The sequence below is a fragment of the Coturnix japonica genome, chromosome 5, assembly GCF_054131305.1.
Source record: "Coturnix japonica strain WE chromosome 5, WE-NBRP24, whole genome shotgun sequence".
NCBI lineage: Eukaryota > Metazoa > Chordata > Aves > Galliformes > Phasianidae > Coturnix > Coturnix japonica.
Window position 1 is genome coordinate 23,099,556 of NC_140667.1, and position 24,826 is coordinate 23,124,381.

At 46.8% G+C, this 24,826-nt stretch overlaps 3 protein-coding genes across 14 annotated transcripts in view; 1 reads left to right on the plus strand and 2 right to left on the minus strand.

Annotated features, from left to right (window-relative positions):
* DDB2 (damage specific DNA binding protein 2) overlaps window positions 1–24,290 on the minus strand; it is a 39,711-nt gene extending 15,421 nt beyond the window's left edge. The window contains exon 1 of one of the 3 annotated variants that reach the window (XM_085548811.1): window positions 24,151–24,290. The gene's annotated coding sequence lies outside the window, so the exon portion shown is untranslated. Of the gene's footprint in view, window positions 1–905; window positions 1,038–24,150 lie in introns of those variants that run through there. The other 2 variants (XM_085548808.1, XM_085548813.1) reach the window with 2 other exon arrangements.
* On the plus strand, window positions 1,074–19,700 carry PACSIN3 (protein kinase C and casein kinase substrate in neurons 3). 9 transcript variants are annotated; one of them, XM_015864298.3, is made up of 12 exons: window positions 1,074–1,185; window positions 10,667–10,736; window positions 12,150–12,250; window positions 12,561–12,717; window positions 13,362–13,597; window positions 13,973–14,128; window positions 14,565–14,740; window positions 15,775–15,895; window positions 16,454–16,584; window positions 17,164–17,229; window positions 17,732–17,892; window positions 19,384–19,700. In XM_015864298.3, exons 3-12 carry the CDS (start codon window positions 12,197–12,199, stop codon window positions 19,497–19,499), a joined length of 1,374 nt encoding a protein of 457 aa, XP_015719784.1. In that variant the 5' UTR covers window positions 1,074–1,185; window positions 10,667–10,736; window positions 12,150–12,196; the 3' UTR covers window positions 19,500–19,700. The 9 variants fall into 9 exon arrangements, with proteins under 9 accessions (XP_015719784.1, XP_015719788.1, XP_015719787.1 ...); XM_085548820.1 differs by lacking the exon at window positions 1,074–1,185 and adding an exon at window positions 2,226–2,366; XM_085548819.1 differs by lacking the exon at window positions 1,074–1,185 and adding an exon at window positions 5,790–5,941.
* CSTPP1 (centriolar satellite-associated tubulin polyglutamylase complex regulator 1) overlaps window positions 22,605–24,826 on the minus strand; it is a 93,062-nt gene continuing 90,840 nt past the window's right edge. For both annotated transcript variants that reach the window (XM_085548846.1, XM_015864311.3), the window contains one exon: window positions 22,605–24,692. The gene's annotated coding sequence lies outside the window, so the exon portion shown is untranslated. The remainder of the gene's footprint in view (window positions 24,693–24,826) is intronic.

Below are 24,826 nucleotides of genomic sequence, written 5' to 3' on the forward strand. Positions count from 1 at the left end.
TATGCCAAATAAATTATTTTTTAAATATCATTTTAAAGTAAAATACAGAGTTGATACTTATACCTCGACACTAATTAACTTCAGGGAGCAGACAAGCATCTCTGGTGCCATTGGGAAGGGATGCTTGCCATGCACTGCACCTTGGCCTGTCGTGGGTCCATCTTCCACACAGGTGAAAGTGAGCTGAGCATTGACCCCAGCACAAACTAGGACTGGCCTCTACCACATCCTTTCTGACAGGCCCTTGTTGCACCTGATGGGCCCCACCGCAGGTACTTTTCTGACTCCTGTCAAACTTAAGAGAGTCACGGAGAGGGAGAAAATACCCCAGGACCACTCCAGAGGCAAAAGTGCAGACTTATAGAATGCTTTTTCCTCTCTCGGTCTTTCCTTTCACCGCTGATTGAATAAACAAAACCAGGAACGCACAGCTGGTCCTTGGAGCCGGGTTTGAGGACTTTTGGAAGCAGTGAGAGGGGCCAGCAGGGCCCTGCAGCTCTGCTGTCAGCTCTGCCCCAGCGTCATGGCAAACCCCACCCAGGCCTGGCGCTGGGGATGGAAACTCTGGCCGGCAGCCCCTGGTACTGCAAAAAAGCTGGCTTCGAGCGGGACACTGAAAGATGAGTCTGGGTTACTTAGGGAAAGGCTTCCAGAAGAGAAAGTGAACAGTCAGCTCTGTGGGAGTGGGCTGAGAGAAGGGCCACCGTGCTGAAGAGACCCGCAGCAAGCCCAGAACCCAGGGACTGGCTCCCTGAGGGAGATCGGGGCTCAGGGAACCTCCGGCCTCCACACGAGAGCCACCCGCCATGACGGGGGGACTCAGCCCGGCACCTCCCGCCTCCTACGAGCAACGCTCCGTCCCCTCCCCGCTGCCCTACACGGCTCCGGGTCACCCGGCTCCCCACCTGGAGGGAGAACCTGCCGCTCTCACCCCCGATCCGCCCCCACCTGCCCGGCAGGGCCCGTTAATTGGATCAGGAGAGGGCGGAGCGGACCGAGCCTCTTCGGCGCTGCCCCGCCGCCAGCGGGCTGCCCCCAGCGCCGGGCCCGCCCTGCCGGCAGCTGCTGGGGGCGGGACGGGACGGGAGCCCCCGCGTCCCGCGGCTGAAATAGGGGAGGGCCCGTCCCGCTCGGCCCCAGGTGCCTGCTGACCGCCCCGCCGGGCTGTGCCGTGCTGCCGCCGAGGTAAGCGACGTGGTGTCGGCTGTGTGCCGGCTTTGTGCGGTAATGCCGGGGGTCCTGGCGGCGGCTGCGAGGGAAAAAGTTTCCTCGTGGAGCGGAGGTGGCTGCGCGAGGCGCTGCCCGGGCGGGCGCTGCTTCTCAGCGGGGCTCGGTGTGCTGCTGTATGGCTGGAGGAGGCTCCCGGCAGAGCACCGCGTAGCCTGGCCGCCTTCACGGCTGTGACCTTCACGGGGTGCCCGGCGGCTCGCACTGCTGGGGGCTCGGCGGGTTGCCCCGGTCCCCGCCCGCCTCGCTCCGCTGCCGACGCCTCCGCTCAGCGGCGGGGACAGGGGCCCCTTTGTGTCGGCCCCGCCGCTTCCCACTGTGAAACTGGAGCCGCGGGCTCTGGCAGCGCCGTGCCTGAGGGGCACAGCGGCTCCCCCGGGGGAAGGGGCCTCGCTGGGGCCCAGGCGCGGGGGGCTCTCGCCGTCCCCCTGCCCTGAGCCCGCCGTGACGGACGGGGCGGCCCCGGCCCCGCTCTCCCCTTCCTCCCTGTCCGGGGGAGGCAGCGGTCTCGGTGTCCCGGCGGGCGGTGCCGGGCCGTGGCACACCGCTGGGGTTACCGTGTCCTCCCTGCCCTGGGCAGGAGAAAGCTGATAAACACGGAGGTATTAGTGGGCCTGAACGGCCAGCGCTCGGTCTGTGATTTGTTGCTGCTCGCAGGAGGAGGGATCTGCCGTCTCCGCAAGACCATCAATAAGTGAAGTTAGCGCGGCCCAAACGCATTAACCAGTTTCACAACTTTCTGTGCCAACTATGTGTTCTTTGCTTGCCTCAGTTCTAAAAGCTCTGCGTCTTCCCCAGGCGGGGGGGTGAGGAGGAGGTTAGAGCTGACCACCTCCGGACACGTGCTCCTCATTCGCACTGTACGCTCTGAGCCCAGTGTGTGCTCCCAGCTATCAGTGGTGAGATGTGAGCCTCTCCTTTTAGGCTTCACCGCCCATCTAATTTGCACGAAGGAGTTTCTGATACTACGGTAATTGATTGCGATGCAAAGTCTTAGCAGAGCCTCCCACTCCACCCTGGAATTCAGATGTCACTGAGCCCTACAACAACTGAAATGTTTCTCTGTGCGTAATGGGAGCACAATGCACCTCTGCAGTGTGTGGGCTAAAATGACAGGGTCCGGCTGCTCCTCACTCCAGGTGAGCTGCTTTCTGGGTGGAGTCAAAATGGAGCTTCTCTCTATGCATTACATAACTGAGCACATTCCTTTTTGGGGCAGGATTCACCTTTCCGTGAGGTGTATTCTGCAAGTTGTCCTTTGACAGAGGTCCGTGTTAATGCCAGTGCCTTGTGAGAAGTCTCCTAGAATATTTACTAGATGGTACTTCCAGTTGCATCTTGGAACAGAGTGGCTGTGAGCTCAACTACCTGCTTCCTGCCCTCCTTAGCTGTGCCCACTGTATTGGATTGTTATATTGGCTCTTTCTGTTTGTGTTTTGTTGTTTAGTTTTTCTCGCTTTTTGTTTTTTCCTTATCCAAGTGTTTGAGCTTCTATAGCTTGCTTGCATTTGTTACAGCAAGTACTGTCTCGCTTCTCAGGCTGTGGTAAGTGATAATGTCACTGTATTGGCCACATACAACTGCTGCCTGGAGCTCTGCTATTGGACTTTAGCAAGTGAATAAGAGTTGTGTGGGGCTGTGCTGAAATGCTGCAGGTCCTTGGCAAACTGTGTGCGTAACCATAAGAGCCTGAAAATCTTGAGAGCCCAGACTGAGTTCTTTGCGGGACAGTGACTGATACATTTAGTCAGCCTGGGTTGTTGTGGATCGTATGAGAGCTAGCTTGAAACTTCTCATCTTTCCATGCATGAGCACAAGCTTCAAAAAAAAAAAGAATTCTAGAAAAAAACCTGAAAGCTACAGTCAGGTATGTTTGTAATGTGAGTTTTGTTCCTTGGAGATAACTACAAAACTGAGAACAGATTGGGCATGACGTGGGGGCAAGGTGAGCTTCTGTTAGCTCTTATTATACCTCAGGGTGGCATGTACTGTATATGTGTTATTCTGGCCACATCGAGGGCTGGATACTGTTCAGTTGTTGAACTGTTTGGTTCATGTGATGGCTGCCATCCAGGGATTGAACTGGGGACCTCAAAAGCTAAAAGTATCTGCCTCCAGCCTGAGTGGAAAAAACTATGCTCTTGATTAGACAGCAATAATAAACTGCCTCTATTTTTTTCCATCAGCTGATCAGTAATATGTGAATTTAGGCTGCTCATGAGAGTTCATGGGGAAATGCCAAAACAATAGCAGAGCTGTTCAAGCCCTTTGAGGGGCTCTTATCTTCCTAAAACAGACTTTTTGATCAGGCAAGCTATCTTCTCACCACTTATTTAGCATGATGGGTGTAGATGGTGCTGTATAACAGGGAGCTGCATCAGAGGTTAAATAGAAAAAGCCTTGGCAAATGAGAGAAAAAGTGTCTAATATGCCTGGAGTTTTTCACAGAGAATTTGGGCTTTGGCTTTTTGAAGAGTAGCAGGTGAGCTCTGCATCCTTACAGCAGCTCAGAAGTTATTCAGGAGGCAATTTTTTTTTACCTCCTACCTTGTGGCACAGTGATCACTAAGTTTAACTGACATCCAAATACTTTTTTGGCCATGGGGGCAGAAACTTTTCCAGCAGGTAAAGTCAGTACAGAGAAGCTGGTGTGTCCTCTGCTGTAATCATCCTGCTTTGTTTTGGTGACTGGTACAATAGTTTCACGTTCCTCTAAGCTGAAATGTGGGCTGAGGCTGGGTACTGCTGTGAGGCAATACATGTGACTGGCATCCTAATCATATTTCAGCCCTCAGTGGTTGCTCCTGTCAGAATGGCACAATGAGGAAGAGCCTTTCAGACTTGTGGTAGTTGGAATTTGTTTGTTAAATCTAATGGTTGTCGCTAAGCGTTGCAGAATACAGAAGGGGGTGTAGGAGATCTCTCTAGTATCGTGGGCCTGCATTAAGCTTGTGAAGATTTCATGTTCTCCTATGGTACAGTTGTTTACTGTGACCTGTCAGTTTTTCCAGGCTGAGAGTTAGAATTGCTGCAGACAACACAACCGTCAGTAACTCTTCAGCTCTGTCCATGCTATGAGTGTGTCCAAGCTGTGTCTTGTCTGTGTGCAGGCAGGAGAGGTACTTGCTTCCTGGGCTGTTGGAGACATGGTCAACTTTTTCAGTCGCCTATAAGTGATTATCTGTGGACATTAACTTCCTCTTCTCCCTCTGTATCCTTGCTGCTGAGCCAAGCCTCTCCTGCTCTTGCATCTGCTGTATGGACTGCAGCAGGGCTCTGAAATAGGCTTGTTGCCTTGCTCTGACAAGGACTAGAACTTTCATTGAGGCCTGGGAGAAGATGAGCACATTTCACTTCTGAAGTGATTGTAAATACTTTTTTTAGTCAGCCCTTGTACCAGCACTGCTCACCCTGCTGCCTGGAAACATCTGTGAAGCCTGGATGTTGACTCCAGCAGGCTTCTACCACAACACAAGCAACAACCAAAAAGAACCCTTTCTAATAAACAGCTGTAGTAAATTAGCTTTTACTGAGGAGACCTAGATGCCTACTTGATAAACTAGAGGTGAAGAAATGTTATATTTGGAAATCGTTGGGCATGTGGTTGCTGTATGCCTTGTCAAAATGACAAAATCCCTGCCAACTCTACCTCCCATTCCCCCTCCTAAGAGACAAGCAGAACTCTAGGTCTTGGTGAAGTGAAGCCAAGAACTTATATATGGAGTAGGTAGAACTGCAGCTGGGCTTAAAAGAAAGTGCTACTTTCAAATGGAAGGAAGGAGGAGAGACAGCTGTTTGGGGGGTTCTTGACTACTATGCAGTCCTGAAGCAAGAAGCCACTGAAAGCTCAGTACTAGAATGGAGCTAACTGGCCTGTGGCTCTTCTGAAGGTTGTTTGATTGCAAATAGCTGCTACCTTGAGACTTCTGAATACATTCAAGTAAACTTGATCCTTGTTCTGGGGTTACAAGGTGACTCAATCACAGGAGAAGAATGTTGTACTGACATGGAGTAGCCAGAGTTTTGTTTAGTTGGGAAAGGGGGAAAAAAAAGGCACTATTACCTCAGTATTTCCCCTATCCTTTACTCTGTGTTGGATAAGGATGGGTTTAGATCACTGTTCTTTCTACTTAGAGTTCTAAACAAAAAAAAAAGCTTTACTTAGGCCTGACTGGAAATGGGAGAACTGCCTCAGCCTGCTGCTGTGATCAGAGATACTTTCAGTTACGGGCAGCTGTTCTACAGGATGGACTATTGATCTTGTCTAGAGTGCAGAAAAATGCAATCGGGTGAAAGTAGGTTAAGTACTGGGAAAAGCTGTTCAAATTTAGTGCAGATTGAGACTGTTGAAGAGGTAACAGCTGTTACTGGAGTCTAAGCAATTTAGGAAGAAACAGCTTATTTACAACAGTTAAGCAAAAGAGAATAGCAACAAAATGAGTTGCTGATGCACAAGTTTGCTGGCAAGCTTGGCATCTATTTGCAGAGACTGATGCAACAGGATAGGAAGTAGGCAGTGTGAAAGCAGGCAGCTGAAGAGGCCTGGAGAGTGGGACAGCTGAGCTCAGAGTTGCTCTGTGCCTGCATGGGTTACCACCTTGCTCTGATGGTGTTTGTCTCTGTGAGAACTGGGAAGCAGGCAAGCTGATGGTGTGGAACAGGTCCTGTGCTGTTCACTAAGCTAAGAAATCAGGCTGCTGTAGTGCAGTTTCTGGTAGGTCTTTATCAAACTTTTCTCTGCTCTTATTTGAAACTGCCTGTTAAATACAGCTGCAGCATGCATGTCAAGATTATTCCAGCAACTGTAGTGAATGTATGGCAATTATAAGCAAACTTTCTCATAGGAAGAATAACTGAGGAAAAAATAACATGGACCTTGATAGCCCAGCACGCTCTTGTATTATCTCTTACTGTTATGTTAACCAGGACAGTTCCGTGTTCCTTTAACATTAAAGATCTCCTATGTCTTATGGGAGTAGTGTTGACAGTTTCTCTTAGTGGTGTCTGCCTGGTACAGCTGTGTTGGTTAGGAATCGTAACCTTTAGATCAGCAACGATGTGTTGGCAGAAGCCTTTCCTGTAGCATTGGTCTCTGAGCACTGAACAAGGAGTAGATGATGGAGATGGAAAGTACTTTGTTCTGTCTGAACATGTAAAAAATAAAGAGTTCTCTGTTTGTTTTTATAAAAAAAGGGGGGGAAGGAAGGTGTGGTGGGCTATCTATTTATGGGATATTAGCTTGGCATGAATTTAGAGGAGACCCATATAAAGAAGGTGAAAGCAGACAGTGCAGTGAAACATTGTGCAGACTTAAAGGACTCATCCTCCTTTAAGAGGATGAGGATCTTGTCTGTATTTTAGTAACTCCATATAGCCGTGGAGAACTTTGCTAATGGTCAGCTACGCGGTCTCTAGAGAATTACTGTTTTGGAGACAAGCTTCTGTTCCAGGCTTGCACATAGCTGAAGTGACCTTTGTGTGCAGTTACTGTTCTGCCTGATGGCTCTCTGACCTCTCCCTGCCTGGAGAGATCATCTGAAGTCTTTCTCAAAACTGCATTGGGCAGCCTTGGTAGGCGTTGGTCCTTAGGGAGTGGCTGGGAAATGGTTTGCTGTCCCTTTTCCAGTCAGGTGACCCTACCAAGGGTGTGACCACATCAGTAGGATAAGTATCTCTAAGGGATGTTTTGCTGGGTAGGAGACAGCTTAGGTACATGGGCTTCTTGGAGGATCTGTGTTAGCTGGCAGTCTCCAGCTGTAAAGATGAACTGGCCCCTCTTCAGAGAGGTGAACACACCTGTAAGTATCAGCGTTCCCGTGTTATACCACTGGAGAGCACCTTGTTACAGTCACTGATTCAGAGCTATGTCCAACTACTGGGGGCCTACCTGCAGGGATGGGGAAGCTGGAAAAGAAATGCTGTCCCATGCCTTGTTTCATTCTTTCCATCAGGACTTTCTTCGCACTGCCGTACCAGCAGCAGTGCTGCTCACTGCTCTGATGAGTCATGTGGTCCCTCCTGGCTTCGGCCTTTTAGTTCCTTTCTGAAAGCCAGTTAGCAGAAAATGACGGGTTTTTGTGCCCGCTGCTCTAAAGGAGGTGGTGGTGTTAGTACTTGTGTGTATTTGGATTGTTGAGATTGAAGTGTTGATTGGCAGCCTATACTGGAAGTGCCTTGGAGAGAAAGTGGAACCTTTACCACTGTCTGCTGTACGAGAAAAGTAACTCTTTGGGAATCCAATACATCAGGTGCTGCTGATTTGTGCTGGTATTGTTTCCTTGAGGGAGAAATTAGTTATTAACACCCTGTTCCTAATTAAAACTAGGTGTTAAAGTTAAGCTAAGCAACACATAGAAATTGGTCCATAATAAAGATTTCCTTCCACCGAAGCCCTGGTTACCAGATAAATATAACTCAAATTCATTTCTGCCTGCCTGAACCCAGTACTTAAGCTTGTACTCTGGAAAAGGGGAAAAAGTTGGGCAGAAGGCCTTGCCTGGCAAGTGAACAAATTCTGTTTCTGTGGACACGTTCCTGCAGGGCTGCACGCACCCTCTGAGCGTTTGCAGGGCCCAGAGGCGGCTGTTTGGCAAACTGAAGAGAGCAGTTGCTTCCAGGGAGTCAGTCTCAGGAGGCAGTCGAGCAGTGTGCACAGAAGTGATGCCTTGGGCACTGGAGCCTGGAAATACTGGAGCGTGGTTTAGAGGGAAGATGATTTTTGTGGTTCACCTGCCTTAGGGAAAAGTTTCTGAAGTTGAGAAGGGTAATTACTATCCAGTCTAGGTGCTTTAATTGTGGAACGAGACCCTGTTGTACTTCTGTTGTGTAAACTTGAGCAGAAACAGGTAGTGCCTTCCTTCCCAGATGCAGGCGTTTGAAAGCAGAGAGTTTAAGTGTGACACCTTGTTCTGAGGGTGGGGAATTACCGTCTGGGATGTGTGACTGACTGTAGCAGGGTGAGATCAGCACGGTTAAATGTGGAAACAGCTCTGCCATGACGAGTGGCATTTCTCTCAGTGGAGCTCAGCACCAGTGAATCAGTCATGAGCCATTCCACCTTCCTGAAGCTGGAGATTAAGAGCTACTTTTGGATAACTTACGCTGTTCATAAATGAAAGTAGATCTTTAGGGAAGTAGGAGAGTTTTTTGTTTGTTTTTCAGCGCTGCTAGCAGCAAAGACTGTAGCTCTGTGTAAATGTCACTTATATTGTCTGTTTTGTCTACCTACATTGCTGCTTGTAGCAGTGCCAGCTGCACTGTAATCCTGCAGAGGTGCAAAGCTGTAGCAGTGCCAGCTGCATTTGTAATCCTGCAGAGGTGCAAAGCGACTGGAGATGTGGTCACTCTCTTTCTTCAGAGAGCTTGTCTTGCAGGAGCTGCAGTGAAGTTGTCTGTAAGATGTGAACAAGGAAAGCAGGAGGGGAAGGACAAGCATTCCTCTAGCTGTGCAAATTTGTTGTTAGCCTCTTCTCAGCTCAGGTGGCATCAGAATGTCTCGGTGTCAATCCACATGTAACTCCAGCTCTATTGCTTGTCCTGGGCAGGCTCTGTCAGCCTTTCTGAATTACATGGTAGCTTCTGCTACACTGAGCTGTGTGCAGGGTAGCGCTGTCATTTCCACACCTTGCTATAAAACCAGCCTCAGGCTTTGGCATGTGTAATGCTTCTCTATTTGCTTTTCCTGGCAAACTCCATTTTTTCCCCAGTTTTGGGCTCTTGGCAGCACACAACACACATGTTTCAGGAATAACGAGGCACGAGGGGGTGGAGTGACGATTTATTTGCTCTTCTTGGGCTGAGGGTGACAGCAGCAGCTGTTCTTCAGCTTCTGTGTGCACTATGAAGTACCTTCCCTGTATCTGCATGCAGATCCAATTTGATCTGCTGACTGACATGGGCTCACGGGCAGTGTAGAGTCCAGAAGAAGCCTGGCAGGAAAGGGCACTCCTTACTTTTTGACCCTTTTCCATCTTTTAGGACTGTTCTTTGTGTTTGTTTCTTTTTTTCCTTGGCTTCTGTGAAGTGTACATAAATGTTTGTTAAATGTGTATTCTACTGAGTGCTACTTGAGACATGGAGGCTGACCTGTAGAAATATTATACTGCTTTTTTCCCTAACTCTGCCACCCAGCTACTGTGGTGGTTCCAAGTTGAGCCTTGAGCTGTGGGATGCTTTGCCACACGATACTGTTGATGCTGAAAACTCATATGAGATTGGAGAAATTAATGGAAGAGAAATGCATCGGGTGCTTCTAAATTCATAGGTGCCACATCCAGCTCAGGAAGCTCCTGTCAACAAATGGTTAGAGGCTTGGAAAATATGCAGGGAGGCATCATGTATGCTTGCTCTGTTCTTGGAGCAGGGGAAATACCTGCTCTTGGCCACTGTCTGTGAAGGATATGGGGCAACGAGAACACTCATCTCATTCAGCACTGCTACTATTATGTTTCAGAACCTACTAATCACAGGTATAGTAAACCCAGTTATATCTGGGTTTGTAAGTTGGATAAAATAAGGGAGCACAGCTCACATTTGATATGAAAGCGGCGGAAGAAATTTAATTTCTCACAATTGCTTGAATTCATTCCCAACTTCTTCAATTTTGTTTCCAACTCGAACATGAAAATAAAAGAAAGAATGGATTCGGGTTCCTCTGTTCTTATTGACTGTCCATCAAACAAACAAGCGTGCTCTGACACAACAGTTTGCTACATTTAACCCTGAATTCTAGGACTGTGTAGTCAGCCTGACCATGAAACAAGAGATGGAAGGCATGTTTGTGATTCACTGCTTCCTGATAAAGAAGTGGGGATGGGGGAGAGTGGGAGGGAAGGATGGAAAAAGTGATACAACCTTCATGGGTTGTAATTAATTGATCCCTCTCCATGAGGAGAAAGCTAGCCTGTTTTTAATTGCAAAGTTAGAGTCCTTTGTTTCATAGATAAATACTCTTCATCTTTACTAAACATGGTCTGGAGAAGGTATATGTCCTTCCCCTTCTCCTGAAGTTTGCTGTGCCTAAACGTGGAGGCAGTGGGTTTCCCAAACCAGACAGTGCACAGTAAGAGGGGGGTCAGGCCCCACATACTGTGCCTGGGGAGTGTGCTTATTTTAGGCTCTTCTCGCCTTGGGCAGTTCCCTTTGCTCAGCTGTTGTGATGCTACCTTTCCTGCACAGTGCTGTCATCCCGCCCCACTGTTTCTATTTTAACTTTGGGGCTAGATCTTGTGACACAGCGATCTGGCATCTCTCCTACGTGTTGGAACGTGGCATCTTAGGAGGCTCAGTGGCCACAGCTGCTATATCAGGGTGCCCCTCCTAGTAGCTGGCAGAAGGGGGACACCCTTGTGCCTATGCTGGAATTGGGATGTGTCAGAACAGGCAGCATCCCCACAGTAAAGCAGCGGTATCTAACTGTGCCCGTCTGTGTCCTCTCCAGTCTGTTTTACAGAGTTCAAGCTCAGGACGTAGTTGCCAGCTTCCTGCTGCTCCTGTCATCTCATTTTCAGGTATGTAGCTACTGGGGACTAATGTGGAGTTGCATGCCCTGGAAACCAGTAAGATAGCATTGCAGCTCTCTGAGGAGTGGTGGGGAGAGGGAGGGTGGGAACAGGTGGTGGCATGGGTGAAGCTGTTCTTCAGGCTTCAAAGTTCATGCATTTGCGCATCACATCCTATTTAACAACTTGCTTCTGTGACTGGCATTCATTGCTTCAGCCTCCTGGAGCAGCGTTAATATGCTTCCTACTGTCAGTTAAATGAGACTGCAAACAGAGCCAGACTGTTTCCAGAAGAAATGGAAGAAATTCCTGCAGTCTTTGTTGGGACACTTCTTGATGTGGCTCATGCTAGAGTAGGCTTAAAAGGGTTTTAAAGGTGTGCAAGATGTGGACGGACTCTTGACGTGATTTTCTTCATCTCTGCTGTGTACTCTGTGGGCTGGCAGAATGACCAGATACCTCTCTGGGGTGTGAAGAAAGCTTTTTATAACTAGGAATGTGCAAGAGGAGAAGTGGCAGCAAAGGACATCTATGCTAGATTAACCCAAGCTTGCCTAGACTGGAGTAGGTTTATATGAGAGTGTCAACACTTGAGCCTCTTTCCATTATACTTTGCTCTTACCTAAGATCATCCCAGAAGTTTTCCTTAGGGTGTTTGGTGTTGCACGCTGTCAGGAGCAGAATGGCAGCACGCATTTGCACAGGAGAGTGGGCAAAAGACAACAGAATGAGAAACACTTTCCAACTCTTTGCCTGCATTTTGACCCAGGTGCAGTGGTGGGCTGTGCCAGCTCTACAGTGATGTTTCTAGTGACGTGGTATGGCTGAGTAACTGGTATGCGTGCTGTGCTGTCTTGCAGCTAGATTTGCCTCAGCATATTTCTGTAGTTCTACTTGAGCCCAACTCAGCTGATGGGTAATTGGGTAGGGCTCCTCCCCATTCAAGACGTGCCTGCCTGCTGAGTGCCCAGCATCGGCTGTAATCCCGATTCTCACACTGGGAAGCTGGAGTCAGCCCTTCTGAGAGAAGTCTTTCAGATGGTTCTAGCTACCTCTGCTTCTGTAGCTTTTGCTAGTGTTCTGTGAGCCTTGTTGAGGAAAAGAATCTCGACAGAGGTGACTGCTGCTGAGAAATGCTGGATTCGCTCTGGGATCTGTACAGTTGCGGTTTGGCAAGATGGTCTTCTGCAGCGTTCTTTCCAAATGTGCTCCTGGGCTGCCAGGACCATTCCTCTGCAGGGAGGGGGACAGCAGGCAGGTTCAGTCTGCCATATACAGCCATCTGCTGATGGAGGTGCAGTGATGACAGTGCTTGCCTGCAGGACTCTGAGACTTCTAGCTAAGTCATGGAGAACTGTGGTGTCTGCAGAGGTTCAGCCAGTGCCATATTAAAAAGTTTTTTTTTTTTCCTTCTCTCCTCAGCTTAACTAAAATCTGCAAAAATTCTCTGCTGCAAGAAAACGGGTGTGATGTCATCAGAAGATGATGCTGGTGGGGAGGCTCCTGAGGGTAGTTTCTGGGAGGTAAGGAGAAAAAATTGGGCTGTGAGGGAGGTAGGAATGTTTGAGTGACATGTTGCTTGTAGGGAGAGGAAGAATTGTGGGGAGGTTCTTGTACAGGTGATACTGATCTGAGCTGTGAGAGGTAAGCAGAGCATCTCTACTTACTCCTTCCACTGCTCTGCCTGTCTGAGATCAGAGTGCCAGAGGCAGGTCTGAACCAAGCTGCTGCTTTCAAGAGGGCTGGTGCTCCCTTTCACTGTGATGCTTGGCCTGCTGCTGTCTGTTTTGAAGGAGTATGAAGACCAATACAGTGTGTTTTGTGAAATTTCAGGCTGGAAACTACAGGCGGACAGTGAAGCGGGTGGATGACGGCTACCGACTCTGCAATGACTTAATCTCCTGCTTCCAGGAGCGAGCCAAAATAGAGAAGAACTACGCCCAACAGCTAACAGAGTGGTCCCGAAAGTGGAGGACCAATGTGGAGAAAGGTAAGTCTGGCAGGTTGGGCTGGGAACAGGATGTAATAATTGCATTCTGTTCCTGGAGTGGTCTGTCTTGCTGAGTTGAGGCTGTTTCCTTGGGACAGGCTTCCTATCTACAGGAAGGGAGGTAAATTCTTGGACTATTATTTTTTGTTATACCCTATCCTTTAACTCACTCTAAGAAGCCTTCTTTCTCAGTGCTGTTAGATACTTTGGTTACTTACTCTGAGTCATTAGCCAGTCCAAGCCTAAAGTCAAGCTGCAGGTCTCCCATTTTAAGAATAGCTCAGTTGTCACCCATCTTTCTTGTCCAGTCAAAGAATAACAATACTGTGCTTCAGTGGCATTGGACTCACAAACCGAAGCTTGGGCCAGATTTGTGAAGAAAACTTCATACAGAAACTCTCCCTTGGCAGACCCTGCCCAGGGCAGTGAAGGCTGCTCAAAAGATGTGCCTGTATCAGCCAGCTGTGACAGCCGGTCTAGATGCTGCCTTTGGGGACTGCATGGAGACCAAGTCTATGCTGACTTGTGATACAGAGTTATGGAATGGGCCCCAAAGAGATGCATGTAGGAGAAAAGAATGTTTATTTTTTTCTTTTTGTCTATGGGCAGGAGGTGTAAGTGCCCCTTTGGTCTTGTTCTTGCAGGTCCACAGTACGGTACTCTGGAGAAGGCCTGGCATGCCTTTTTGACAGCTGCAGACAAACTAAGTGAGATTCACTTAGTTGTCAGGAACCATCTGGCTGGTGAAGATTCAGATAAGATCAAGGCCTGGCAAAAGGAGGCCTACCACAAGCAAATAATTGGGGGCTTCAAGGAGACGAAGGAGGCAGAGGATGGGTTCCGCAAGGCCCAGAAGCCCTGGGTGAAGAAGATGAAAGATGTGAGCAAAGTGTGAATGGGGAAGAGAGAATGAGGGTAGTCCAAGTGGCAATTGCCATCCAGCCTAGTAGGGCTTGCAGGGAATGCCAGGGGAAGGATATCTTGTTGGTGTCTTGGTCTTGTAGCTTCCTTCCTTTGTGATAACAGCTTTGGTAACAGGTTTGGTGTTCTTCCTTGGCATGTTAGCACTAAAAAGTAATCATTTGGAGGTACCTGTTTAGCCAACCATGCTCTAAAGTTAACACCAAACTGGTGTTTCCCTTGGGTTGTCCTGAAACAATTGCCAATGACTGAAATGAAATGTTAATGTCTTCTCTCAAACAAATGGAGGATCTCTGTGGTCATAATAATGACTTCCTCTGCATCACTCTTACAGGTGGAGACCTCTAAGAAAAACTATCATGCAGCCCGGAAGGAGGAGAAAACAGCCCATACAAGGGAGAATCATGCCAAGGCAGACTCCTCTGTCTCACAGGAGCAGCTGCGCAAGTTGCAGGAGCGTGTTGAGAAGTGTACTCAGGAGGCTGAGAAGGTGAGTGTGGGTAGATATGGGTCACAAGGACACTGCTCTCATGGAGAAAGCACTGGTTGTGTTATCACTTAGCAATGCTGTTTCTGATGAAGGCTTGCAGGAGGTGTGACCTCACTGTTTTAAGATTTTTTGGGGGGTTAAACTGAGACATCAGCATGTGAGACTGAGCAAGGGGTCTATATATTTGCTGTTAGATAAGGTCTCGCTAATAAATACATCAAGAATTAAATAGAGAATTTGGTGCAGCATCCACTCAGTGCAGAGTTGAAGATTTGGCTACCCAAAGCGGGTGGCTTGCCTGCCTGTAAGAGTCAAAGTGTGGAAGATTCCTCTGTGGAAGAGGAACTTGTAAGGGTGTTTGGGAGGTGCTGGGTCAGAGGCTTGACTTCCAGGCAACATTTTAACTGCAGCTCTCTTTCCTCCTGGGTTGATATAGTGCAAGGATCAATATGAGAAGATGCTAGAAGAGCTGAACCGCTACAATCCCCGCTACATGGAGGACATGGAGCAAGTGTTTGAGAGCTGTCAGGAAGCAGAGCGCAAGCGGTTGTGCTTCTTTAAGGAGATGTTCCTGAATCTGCACCAGCATCTCAACCTTTCCACCAGTGAAAGGTAGCAGCTCTTGCATAGGAGGGAGGTCTGATAGACTGTGGTGCCCTTGGCACTGGCAAGGGGTGCTAATTCAGTGTCTGAGGAACAAGTTGCATCAAGCAGGTCTTGCTCATTCCCTGTCATTCTTATCAGAGAACTGGCATTGGATCTCTTCAGACTGACCAGTACATATTCCCCAGGAATTATTGTGTCTCTGAACCCTTCTCATATGGTCCTGTATGTGCCTTTATTCTATGCAGCTTGCTCCAAAAGTAATGCCTTCTGCTTACTTCCATGGAAACTACATTGGATGCAATAATACCACCTGATAGAGCTACAGTTCTCAGCTACAAAACATTGTTTTTCAGTGCAGTCATCACCACTAGCTATGTTTTTTTTGTTGGGTTTTTTTTGCCAGCAATGAACAATCCATGCTTGTTTTTTAAAATAAAAAGTGTCACTGGAGGTGACTTGCTGTTGCCACCGCTGAGATGTGCTGCCTTCCACCTCCCTGTGCTCACACCCACTGTTTGGTCTCCATACATGTTCAGCAAGTGCTGATGAATGTCAGTGGGTGCTATTTTTTTCCACATGCTGTTCAGTGTCACACTGTTCCTTCATGTGCTCTTCCAGGTCAGATGCTATTTTGTCAGACTGCCTCTCTGCTATTATCTGTGTCACAGCAACAAAATATAATGGAATATTTGCAGAAAGATTCAACCTCTACTGCTGTGTCACCAATACCTACCTCTGATGTTGTAGGTTAACACAATAAAACAGGAGGCATTACTTTTGGAGCCGCCTTCATATGAGAAGCCTCCATGTTACTACCTGTAATCAAAATTAGAGGACTGAGATTCTGTTACCTTCTAGTACTTAAGCAAGAGATGCCCATTCTACCCAGATAAGAGAGATCTTGTGGTATAAAGTGTGCAACCTTAACTTCATAGGATTTAATAAGCCATGTAGCTATTTGTGAAGTTAAGGTCCTCTTTCCTAACTGGGTTTTGGGGAACTACTGAGTGACTGATGTCTCTGTCTGTTCTTGGCCATAGCTTTCAAGCACTGTATCGAGATCTCTATCAAGTTATCATGGCTGCAGACAACCAGGAAGACCTGAAGTGGTGGCGTAATACTCATGGACCAGGCATGGCCATGAATTGGCCTCAATTTGAGGTGACATAACATTCACAAATGTATTATTGCTGTTTTTTTACCATCTGTTTTTCTGAAATTGGCAGATTGCTAGTTCTGCATTGCAGAGGCATGCATCAGGCAGATCTCTTTCCTTTCTGCGAGTTGCCATTTGGTTCCTTCAGGCTAACCTGTGCTAGTGTGTCTGGTCTTTAAGTGAGACTTCTTGATCACAGGCTCAGGGTACTGGGCTCTTCAGAAACTGCTTTATTGCAATCTTTTTGCATGAAGGGGTGTTTACAACCCTACTAAACTGAAACTACTACAGCTTATCTGTCTGCAAGAGCAAAGAGGAGGAGATGGAGCTCAGGATCTTGGAATAAGCTCCTCTTGTAACTTGTCCTACAGGCCCTCTTGTTGCACCTTGGAATTCAGTAGGACTGAGCCTGACGTGTCTGTAAGGCCAATTAACTGATCAGCCGTAAATGAAGCATAGCCAGATGTTCTTTACTTGTTTCCTTTCTGTATGGGTAAGAAAATATGCTTAAGAGCTTTTTTATCTTAATGGCTTGATAGTATTATTGTTCTTTCCTTGAGCAGGAATGGTCCCTTGAAACACAACGGCCAATCACTAAGAAGGAAAAGAGTGGTAAGGTGGCGGATGATGTCACATTGACCAGCATTTTGCCTACACGGGATGGTGTTGTTTCACAGACTCCTCTGCAGACAAGGTGAGGGCTGAATGCTGGGATGCCTCAGGTTAGGAAAAATACAGTCCTGCCCAGGATCATTATTGAGTAGGAGTAGTTTCTTAACTTCTTGCCTTGGGCAGGGTCCCACAGGACAAGAAATGCAAGAAAGCAGAGAAAAGGAGGTTTTCAGGGAGTTATTCTTGGTCTGGTATATACTGTCTCATTCTCACTAGGTACCTGCCTTAAGGTACTTCTAGTGATAAAGATCTGGCCTTATTACTGCTTGTCCTAGGCAGGGTAAGGAAAGGAAAGTTAGCTGTACTTTGTGAGTTAGCTGTACTGTTTCTTCAATGCAGGCATATCTGTGTTTTTGTTTTTTCCCTAACAATGATGCGAGTACTTCTGACAAGTCTGGGTGTATAGCTGCCCTCCCTTGCCAGGAAGCAGTCAGGACAGGGAGAGGCTGAAGAGACCAATGTCCTACTGTGCCTCTAGCATCCTGGCCTTCAAAGGGGAACTCTGGTGTAAGTGAATTGGGCAGAAAAGAATGAGAATATAAAGGTGTTCCAAGGCCATTTCAGTCTAATGGATTCAGGGGCTCTATTTGCCCATCTACAGGTCTTTCTATCAAGAGGAGCAGAACAGCCTCTTCTATGACAGCCTGAGGGCACCCACACTTGTGAAGTTAGTATGGAATGTAGCCTCTTCAGGGTTTTTGGGTTCTAGGTGCCTGTCCTCTGCTGCTCTTCCCCTTTGCTCTTGCTTTTGATTTGGAAAATAACATTCCAGCCACATCTGTTTAATATGGGAGACATGGCTTTCCCTTCTCTGTCCTGTTCTTGGCTGGAGTTGTTCCAGATACAGCTGGGCTCTCCATTAGGTCTGACCTTCCCTGAATGAGAGGGTGTGCTAGAGTAGGATGAAGACATGAAAAGTGCATATATGGAAACACTGAGAATGAGTCTGCCTTGTAGCCCCCAGGGCCCTGTCATTACTGTGCTTTCAAGCAAATCTAGTGTCTTCTGGTATCTCGCTTCTTCCCTGTTCACCCTCGCTTGGCTACTGGGTCTTTTCCACTTAGTTCTATAGCATAGTAGTCTCCTAGAGGTTGGAATGGTATCTGAATTAAGGAGAAAGTGTGTGAGAGAACTGCCATCATGTTTCCTCTCTGCTTCCATATCTGCAGTGGAGGGAAGGAAGATGTTTCGGAGTGGTCAGATGAGGACACTCCAAAGAAGTGCCTGGATGCCAACGGGCATGAGGAAGACATAAAGGTACCAGGTGTACGGGTACGAGCACTGTATGATTACACAGGACAGGAGGCAGATGAGCTGAGCTTTAAAGCAGGTACAGAAGCACTAATCTCTTACTAACCTTTTGCTATCCTCTCTTGGGCTGAGTGAATGATTGGAACACTCCTTAAGAACCAGATGTTACCTTGAACTGATAATTATTGCATTTCTTGTGGACTGGCCCATTGCCAACTAATAAGGCAGATAATACACTGGGCAGTTCAACTTCTTCTAGATTAAGAAACAGTGAGGCCCCATCAAAAGTTTGCTTGGGCCTTGCTTACAGTATAGAGAAGGCAGTGGATCCAAGTGGTTACATAGGTCCCTTTTGCCTTTTCTTTAATGTGAGGTTTGCACTGTCCTTTGAATTAACTGAAGATGGATGTTTTGGGAGACAGCCTAGTTAAGTGACACATGCTACTGAAGACAGAGTTCAGCTGGCAAACAAAATTATGCTATATCAAAATGAATATCTTGGAGAGCCTAGCTCCCAGCAGAGGATTGAGAGAGAAAGAATGCTGGAGCAAGTAGGCCCCTTCCATTCTTCTTCCTTTACTTAAAATGTTGTTGAAATGTTCTATCTTCAAACCCAAGAGAACATCTGGATCTTGAGTGTCTCTGATCTTGCTTGTTTTGTCGTATGTGACATCTCTGCTATACAACTCCAAAATAGCCCCTTTCTAAAAAGGTGCTGAAGTCTTTCAGTAGCAGAGGTTTGTGTCCAAGGCTCCAGTATCTGTGCTGCTAGTAAACTAGCTACTAAACAAACCTTTTTTTGCTATAAAATATCTTTAAGTATGCGTGCTCTGGAATTTGACTCTTTGCTCTCTCTTTCCACCCAGCAGATCTAATGGTTAAAAAGGCATGCCTTGTTATATTGTTATCCATCTTCTGGATCTGCTCTGGCAAGCATGGACCAGTAGGGCTTAAGCTTAATAGCAGATGACTTTCTTTCCCAGCCTCTACCAGCATGGGATGTCTTAATGATGCAGAGGACCTCTCTCTCTAGCAGATGTACTGATGGAGAAGAGGTCCTTTCTGCCCTCTCCTGAAGAAGATATGGAGAGGTTAAAAGTCATAGTCTTTCCTGGTTATAGTCTGAGAAAGAAGTTGATTGCATGCCTTTCTGGTCAAGCCAGATGGCCTATGACAGAATAGCCATTTTGGCCCCTACCAGCCAGAGCTTAACAGCTTCTTAAATTTCTTTCCCACATGCTACAGAGGAGCTGGTGGAAAAGAAAACTTGAGCCTTCTGCTCTTTTTGGTTTCTAAGTACTTTCTTCTGGGGAAAGGAAACTGAATAGAACTACTGGGAACAAAAAAAAGCTTCCATTGAGGAATGGAAATTCCTTGGCCTATGGGATAAGACTGACCACAGCTAATGAAGAGATCAATAACTGTGGACTAAATCAAACTGATGCTGAGTGTGATAAGGGAGAAAAGGGGTGATGATTCAGACCATCAGGTCTTTTCCCTCAGAGTTCACAAAAAAAATGCCATGCTACCTTTTCCAAAGCTGCTTCCTAATAACTGTCTTTGCTCGTAGGTGAAGAATTGATGAAGATTAGTGAGGAAGATGAGCAGGGGTGGTGCAAGGGCCGACTTCTCACTGGCCATGTAGGACTCTATCCTGCTAACTACGTTGAGAAAGTTGCCTCCTGATTACAACTGCCCTGCCAGCATCTTGCATCCATACCAGCATCTCCTGCAGAGGTCACTGGGTCACTGATGGCTCCAGTCCACCTCTGCAATATATCCAGCAACTTCTGGACTCTGAGGGCCTGTATTCCATGTAACTAATGCTTCATTTTAAATGCCTAGACCTGTAGGGATTTTCTAATAAATAAACAAGGATGAATAAGACTACTCTGACTGTGAGCACTGCAAGAATATAGAAGTACAGAAGGGAACAGATCCTCTTCGCTTGCACTTAGTGAAGGGAGATGCATGACAAGTGCAACTCTTCAAAACAGGCAGAACTGCTTCTTAGCTTCCATGCATGTGTATCCATAGGGTGGTGGGGGTGCCCTGCCCCCCAGGCTTCCTGTTCAAGGAACTCTGCATAAGTAAGGCTATAGAGAACTCCTGTTCCTTCCTCTTTCTTGCTCAGTTGAGCTGACACAATTCTGTTTATTCTCAAATCTTTCAGAAACCTTCAGTGTCCTTCACCTGCAGGTTTTCTGACTCCTGTGGTAAGGCAGCTGGTGTAAGTGATAAAGCTTCAAAAGCCTTTCTAGGGGAGATTCAGATTGGACAATAGGGAAAAACTTTGAAAGAGTAGTTAGGTGCTGGAAGGAGCTGTTCAGGAAGGTGGCGAAGTCACAACCACTGGAGACATTCAAGAAATGTTTAGATGTTGTACCAAGGTGCATGGTTTAATAGAAAATATTGGTGTCAGGTGGACCTTAGTTGTTTCCTACCTTAGTGATTCTATGATTCTAAGCCTGGATTTTCCTTCCTACTACCCTCCAATGTATTGGTATAATACCAGGAATGAATGATAGAGTATAGCTTGGGAACAGGAAAAAGGCTTCTGTCTTACATGATCGACTGTTTGTGCTAATAAGAATGTTAGCAGCTAGTGAACCAAAATTGGTATTTAGCAAATGTGGACTGAAAAAGTAGGTGGGGATGGATAGATGGAAATGCTGTTTAGTGAAATTATGAAGTCTTACAAAGATTTTGGTGCCTGCAAGAGAGCAGAAATAAGTCTTTCACAGCATACTGGATGCACTGATATAGTGTGCTGAGGATAAAGATCTGAGATGGATGCTGTCTAGGTTTCTTATGAGACCACAGAAATGCAGTGGCTGTTGGACAGGCCTTGTTCAAAGCATCTCTGGCACTGTACCTTCACAGTTGTGTGAAGAGAAGGATGAAAACCAAAAGGATGTGGCTAAGTAGGCAATTGGCTCTGAATTGCTAGTACTACTTCTCAGGGAAAGAGAAAAGTAGTTAGAGACCCAAGCAACAGACATGAAACAAGCTTGGAGTTAGCTGTGACTTTACCTGTTATTCTAGGCCCAATTTTAGGAGAAATCAGTAGGTTTACACAATCTAATCAAAGATGTCAGTGTATAACCATTTGTATTTAAAGATCTTGTCTCTTTTAGAGCCATGTCCCATATAAAGCATCAGCTCTGTTATATGGTAACTGACCCCCGACTGAGTAACTTTGCTGTTTTGGTCTATTGCACATGAATGCAAAGATGACCTGACTTATGCTATGATAAACAGAGGAAACTGATGTTGTTAGCCTGGATGTTTCCAAACACTAAAACTAGCCTTTCAGGTAAGGTCAAAATAAAAACATAGAAGGGAGTGATAGAGGAAAAGGTGGCAGCAGGCTTCAATTCTTCAAAGTTTGATTTGGTTGTAATTAGGGATGGCAGTAGGTGGGTCCAGAACTGGTGGTGAGGACAGAAACAGCCAGTAGGCAGAACCCCTGGTTACAGTATAAACAACCTGAAATTCCACAGGACGAAGTCTGAACAGATTTGTTTGTCCTAGGAAAACATGACTGCTTGATCATAATGGCCTGCTTGAAGGCTGCCAGAAATAGTGACACACCATAGATTATGTGAATGTGTCTCCTAAAGAATGTTTGCACATCAGATTCTTGCCAAGAGCTGAATTAATGAACAGGAGAAAACATATCAGGAATAAAGAATTTCTCTGCCTTACTGTAGCTCGTAAATTTTTGTATGGCTCTTAGTTCTGGGTATCCAAACCCAAACAGATTAGTAAAAGAAAGCCTGTGTAAAGACAAACAAAACAACAACAAAGCCTTAGTGGTCTTCTATGAAAGTAATAGGTCTGCCTGGAGGCTTAGTTTTCCACAGAAGCAAATGCAAGTTGGTTTGTTGTTTTTTTTTAAGTGTAAAGGCTCTAGTTAAAACTTGTTATCTGTGCTTTTGAGTGGTTTTGTGTGAACAGAGAGATGCATCTTCCACAGGAACAACTCTAAAAGTATGGTGCAAAGCTTGAATTTTCTGTTAATGAGGAGTTTTTCTAGGAAGAAGCTGTTAAAGATTTTCTATGGCAGATCACACCCATTTCCCCAAAGCAGAAGCTGAGCTTGCTCGATCCATTAATAACTTGTCTGTCCTGTAGGCAGAATCTGTCTCAAAGCCTGTGGTGTTCATGGGCCAGCTGTGCTGTGGTCAGCCTCAAGCCTTTAGTGACAGTCCCACAGCCCCGTGTGGAGCTTGGGGCTGTTTGTGCTTTGGTTTACTTTCCATCCCATTTCCACATTTCACATCCTTGTGGCTGGTTTGCCACACCGAGGCAGGTACAAGTAGGTGTCAGTTCTGCACAGCAATCCCTGAGCTGTTAAACATCTTTCTGAATTCCCTTTGTTCCTGCTTTGTTTACAGATCTAGCCTAAGGCTGCCATTGTTGGGTGCTCAGCTTTATTTCAGGCATGTTCTACCTGACTGAAGTGTGGGCAAACTACACAACTTTGGGTTGCTTCAGTTGCATTTCCAGATCTGCTGTCTTTTTATTCATGGACAAGAGGCTGCAGAATTCCCTCCTGCTTGTGAGGAAAGCAGTGCTGGTGTTAAAATGGGCCTGAACGCTGCTTCTTGAAAAAGTAATTGCTCCTAGGTTAACCAAACACAGACTGGCAGGGATGCTCCATGGTGGTTATGGGGCTGAAACTGAGGCAATGCCAGTGCTGCCACAACTCCAGCATCACTTATGGAAAAATGACTAAACAACAGGACTGCAGTGGATTTTACCAGAACAAATTTCAGACTCAGTCACTTTCTCAATTGCTTTTAAGACATCCATTTTACTGTCTGGGTCATCCTGCCTGTCTGATAATCCTACTTGCTGAGGTTCATGGTTTGTTGTCAGTCTCCCCAGCTTAAAGTAATTACAGCTGCAGCTTGAGACTTCCTTTCTCTTGAAGCATTCCAATGCTCAGCACCTTTCCCCTGTTAAGTGCAGAGGCCTGTAATCTCTCCTCTTAAAGTCTCAGTGCTTTCACTGGGTCCAGCTATTTATAGATCTTATGATCCCTTCCTCTCTGAACTTCCCTTCTAGCATATCAGCTGGAAATCTTCTTCCAGGACCTGTATTCTTCCCCTTCGACTTCACAAACTCTTTCCTTCCTGAGTCTATTGTTCCTGCTTTCAGCAGGAGGCTGACACCAAAACAATCCCCATCCCCAGCTGTGAGCATACTGGCCCTTCCTCTCAAATTCTCCTCAGGGCTTCCCCACAGGTGCCACAGGGTTCCTAAGCAGTGCCACATCCACCATCCTTTGTATGTTTGTCTCACTTGATGGCCCTGCAACCTTCCTACGCATTGTGACCACCCACAGAGCTGAACCACTGCTACCTACTCCCCACCCAAATGGCAGTTCACGGGGGTGCTTATGTGCACTGATAGTTGTTGGTTTTCAAAAGAGCATCTGAGTAAAAAACAGCTTTCTCATTTTTCATCGCTTATGTTTTATTTTCCTTAGTGCTGCCTGCCTTGGGTCACTGTCTTCCCCTTCAGGCGAGCTTCCTCTCTGTCTTGTAGGCAACAAGTCCCTGTGCTAATGGGATTCAGTTTAGAAAACTCTGCTGAGTGAGGTAACTTGCAGGGAACAGAGTTGACATGTTTGCTGGAGAAGGTCACATCTGACAGGAGGAGAGCCCTGCTGGCTCTGTCCTCCAGCAAATCAGTGCTTGTGCTGCATGGGCTACCTTCAAAGGAAGCAGTGAACAATTTGAGAAACTCCAAAACAGGTCCATTGCTCTGTTGTGAACAAGGAGGTGCTTCCCTCACTTTAGTACACTCTCTTTTTTCCCCTGCAAGTAAGTCACTTGATTTTTTTTGGCTTACCTAATTCTAACATTAAAGTTTTTCAGTAAAGCATCTCAAAACTTGAGAAGGCACTAATTCTATCATCAACTACCAGGTGGCCTGTTCCAGGATTGTGGGCTGACAGTTAAGCTAGTCCTGACAACCCAAGACCAACATAAACCACAGTTCTCAAAGGCAGTAGCTTTTGGATTTCTCATAATTTTAGGGTCTGTGAAACCAACTCCTCTGATGGCTGCTTGGTCTCTTGAGTTTCAGCTGCTGCAGATATTGAATGCAGGCAAGCAGCTCAAGGATGCAAGCAACCGCCTCACAGACATGCAAAGCCAAGTTGGCCTTGAAATGTTATGTCTCTGCTGCGCTCTTGCTGAACAGCTGGGAAGCACTGCTCCCTGTGTCTGACCTCCCTCTGTTTAAGCACAGCCCAGGGAACCCTCTCCTCCCACAGAGCACCCAGAAAATCAACACAGTCCTAATAGATAAACTGGCTGCTCACCTGATTGATAGGTTCCAGAGCCTGGAGCACACTGTGGAGAAAGGTGAGAAGCAGAGAAGATCAAAGTACACGAACTCCAACATGAGTGGTTGGATGCAGGAACATGGACTCCGTCGAGATGACATCAACATGAGATGACATCATTCATGGTGGCAGTGCCTTTGTTAGGGCAGTGGCATCTGACATTGTGAAGATGCTGGCACATAGGTATTGCTGTTGTATTGCTTGAGGACAAAACTGTACAGTAGCTCAACCCCACCACTGCTGTGGAAGGTAGCAAGGAAGATGTAGCTGAGGAGCACTATTTAGTATCCATGGAGTCCTGCTGCCACATGCAGGAAGACTTCTCCTACCACTGACACACTGCACTGTGTACCCCAGCTCCAAAGGCAGACGTCGCACGCCACAGGTTGTAATAGATCTGCTTCCCCAGTGGCACTGTTTCAAAGAGCATCAAACCTTACTGGAATTCTGTCCACAGCATGCAGGCTGCCTGCCAGGGCACTGAAGGCTCAGGGCTGGTACTGGTGCTGAACAGACACCTGCAACAGAGAACACAGGAAGCTGAAGGAGGAAGAGCTCATGAAACCATGACCTATGAAGAACAATAAGGAAGCAGCTACAGACCACCTGCTCCTATGTAATCTGAGGGGAAACAGACTTGGAAAATGCTCTC